The 3,651-nt window shown below is 38.3% G+C and overlaps 1 protein-coding gene across 1 annotated transcript; it reads left to right on the forward strand.

Moving 5' to 3' along the window:
* The first annotated feature begins 2,100 nt into the window (after nt 1-2,100).
* LOC132562478 (beta-1,3-galactosyltransferase brn-like) lies at nt 2,101-3,351 on the forward strand. The gene has a single exon (XM_060227223.1). It carries the CDS (start codon nt 2,101-2,103, stop codon nt 3,349-3,351), a length of 1,251 nt encoding a protein of 416 aa, XP_060083206.1.
* The last annotated feature ends 300 nt before the right edge of the window (nt 3,352-3,651 follow it).

Here is a 3,651-nt window from a genome sequence, read left to right on the forward strand (position 1 = left end):
TTAGTTTCCGTATTAAGGGCAATATCCTTCATCAGACAAATGACCAGTGTGAGGTGTTCTAGTACTGACGTACGTAGTGTGCGAGATGGTAAGGAAGCGGCCAATTTTTATGTCCTAAGGTCGAAAATAGATTATAGACCAAAAATACACAAGACGGTAACAATGTACTGTTGTCATTTCGGCTACGCTTTGTTGGTTTTAGGGTTATTCTTTATCATCTCGTTACACTATGTACATGTACGACCGTGCTAGTAAGCTCCACACTGGTCATTTATCTGATGAAGGTGACCGTATAGTCATCGAAATGCCGCATTGTAAACTTCTGGTGGTTGTGTTTTATGTTATAAGATAAAGGTGACTATGTAGTCACTGAAACGCCACACTCTAACCTTCTGGTGGTTGTGTTATAAGATAAAGGTGACTGTGTAGTCACTGAAACGCCACACTCTAACCTTCTGGTGGTTGTGTTATAAGATAAAGGTGACTGTGTAGTCACTGAAACGCCACACTCTAACCTTCTGGTGGTTGTGTTATAAGATAAAGGTGACTGTGTAGTCACTGAAACGCCCCACTCTAACCTTCTGGTGGTTGTGTTATAAGATAAAGGTGACTGTGTAGTCACTGAAACGCCACACTCTAACCTTCTGGTGGTTGTGTTATAAGATAAAGGTGACTATGTAGTCACTGAAACGCCACACTCTAACCTTCTGGTGGTTGTGTTATAAGATAAAGGTGACTGTGTAGTCACTGAAACGCCACACTCTAACCTTCTGGTGGTTGTGTTATAAGATAAAGGTGACCGTGTAGTCACTGAAACGCCCCACTCTAACCTTCTGGTGGTTGTGTTATAAGATAAAGGTGACTGTGTAGTCACTGAAACGCAACACTCTAACCTTCTGTTAGTTGTGTTGTAAGATAAAGGTGACCGTGTAGTCACTGAAACGCCCCACTCTAACCTTCTGGTGGTTGTGTTTTATGTTATAAGATAAAGGTGACTGTGTAGTCACTGAAACGCCACACTCTAACCTTCTGGTGGTTGTGTTATAAGATAAAGGTGACCGTGTAGTCACTGAAACGCCCCACTCTAACCTTCTGGTGGTTGTGTTATAAGATAAAGGTGACTGTGTAGTAGTCACCTTCTGGTGGTTGTGTTATAAGATAAAGGTGACCGTGTAGTCACTGAAACGCCCCACTCTAAACTTCTGGTGGTTGTGTTATAAGAACTTCTATTTTGTAGACAAAGACACATCGATATAGAGTCAGAGTCAAAATAAAGTTTGAGGTAGATATCGTATTGTCAAAGTTACCAGAAACTTGGAGGTCAATACTCACTCGATTCCTTCTAAATAACGCGTCTCATCCCTGATGTACCAGATGAAATATATCGAGCCGACGGCAAATATTTCATCTCCGATGTTAACTTATATTTAAATTGTAATTCAATAAATTTAATAATTAAAAAAGATAACATTGCTTCATAGACAAACGTAACGAAACAGATGATAGGTTACGTCTCCAAGCGAGTACACATTCCTAACGTTTAAACCACGGACTCGGTATATCTATATCTGTGTTTTGAATGAATTGATTGAATTATGGGTAGATAAAATTCAGAAATTATTAGTTGTCATGTATGTTGAAGATATCGGATTAAATCGTTCGAAATATAAATTCAACAAGCAGTTTAGACATTACCCCTACCACTGAACGCAAAAAAAACTTTATTAACCAAGAAATAGAAATTGTACGTAACGCCATTTCGAATTCAACATTATCACTTTTCGAATGCGTCGTAACAAACGCGCTCGTACACTGCTAATTCATGCAATGGCTCCAACTATAAGGTAATGCTTTAAATTTTGTTTCAGGTGTACATGAGAAACCAAACATGTTGTCTCAGATTTGTGGTCATGACGTCAAATGTTCATCTGTACCTCCCAGTTGGCTGCCTTTGGACGTGATACTTATCAATGATTTATATATGGATATCGAAAGTGAGTGTAAATGTAACCAAAAAATCAGGAGTATGATAGAATCTCTCCAGAATCTTACTGGAAGTTTTAATACTGTATTCAGGATTGTGATGACAACGCAGTAAGGATGCAGGCAAAACTCATCCGGGCACTTATCAGCGCGCTGCTGGTAGGAACATCCGGGTTCCTTATAGGATTTATATACACGGTTGAGCAACCAATTGCAGCTACTCCAGGATCTTTCAAGTTAACGACTACTGTTCCTTTGTCGTCATTGATGACGTCAAATAGTACTCCATCTTCAGTGTCATCACTTAATTTATCTTCGTCTGTCAGGAATGCTACTGAGGAAATCTACGAGACTTTTTTAGAGTATGACCCCAAAAACTTCTCATATCCAGCACATTTTGATTTGAAACAAGCTGTAGACGATTTTATTGTTAAAAATACTAAAATTCCGGAAATACACCAGAAGATTCATTTACATAACTTCAAGTATCTACATTCCCCAAAGTCATGTGTATTTCCAAGTGACGAGAATAAAAACAAAAATATCATAATGATAATAAAATCTTTTGCGGGTAATTTTGATTTAAGAAAAACACAAAGAATTTTATTCCAGAACAAAACTAAATCGTTTTCTCATGTTAAGCAAATGTTTATTCTCGGTTATAACGCTACCTATCAGGAATTTGTCGACGTTGAGAGCAAGAAGTTTAGAGACATTATACAAGAAGACTTCACAGATACCTACCTCAATAATACGTTGAAAACCGTGATGGCCTACAACTGGGTGGACCGCTACTGTAGAAACGCCTCCATTTTGTTTTTCGTGGACGATGACTACTATGTACAATATGATAATGTGTTTTTACATATACGAAAAGTGTTTCAGCATAAAAATAGAAATTTATTTGCCGGGACATTAGCCAGCAAAGCTGTGCCATATCGACGTCACGAAACTGTGTGGTCCTTGACATTTAGCCAGTACCCGTATGACCATTTCCCGCCTTATGTAGGGGGCGGGGCATACATCGTGTCCCATGATGTAGCACGCAGATTTGCTGCCGCTTTTCCGTATGTGCAATTTTTAGAAATAGATGACGCTTATCTGGGTATAGTGGCGAAAAAGCTGAACATACAACCATCTTATGATCCAAACTTCGACACGACCAAACGGAATGCTTTGGCTAGGGAGTGTTCACACAGCGCTGCAGAATTGGTCAAACATATCTGTCCTATTGCTAAACGTAAAAGTGAATATCTCACTGGGAGAACAATCAGACGTCCCCACAAACCAGTTACCTGGCTTGCCATAACTCCTATAGTTATTATGCTCAATATGTTTTTCATGATAGCCATTTGGTGTTCAAACTAATTACTGTGTTCAATTTGGTACCGTAGGTGTATGATGTCATGGTACTGTTGTAGACAGATGTTTTTCGTTTGCATTTGTTTAACCTAAACTCCCGTTACTCAAGAATTGCTATTTCAGACACATCTATCGATAAGATGGTTTTGTTAATATTGTTTGATTATGATAATACATTATACGGAGATTTTTAACCAGATTCTTTTTTTTTTAAATCTATAGCTTTATCATTATTTTGAAATAACACATGCGATTAATAGTGTAGTCATTTCGAAATCCAATGGTTCGGAAATCCGTTATTGCGGA

The sequence above is a fragment of the Ylistrum balloti genome, unplaced genomic scaffold (assembly GCF_031769215.1).
Source record: "Ylistrum balloti isolate Yb309-2 unplaced genomic scaffold, AGI_CSIRO_Ybal_v1 Utg371428, whole genome shotgun sequence".
NCBI classification, from domain to species: Eukaryota; Metazoa; Mollusca; class Bivalvia; order Pectinida; family Pectinidae; genus Ylistrum; species Ylistrum balloti.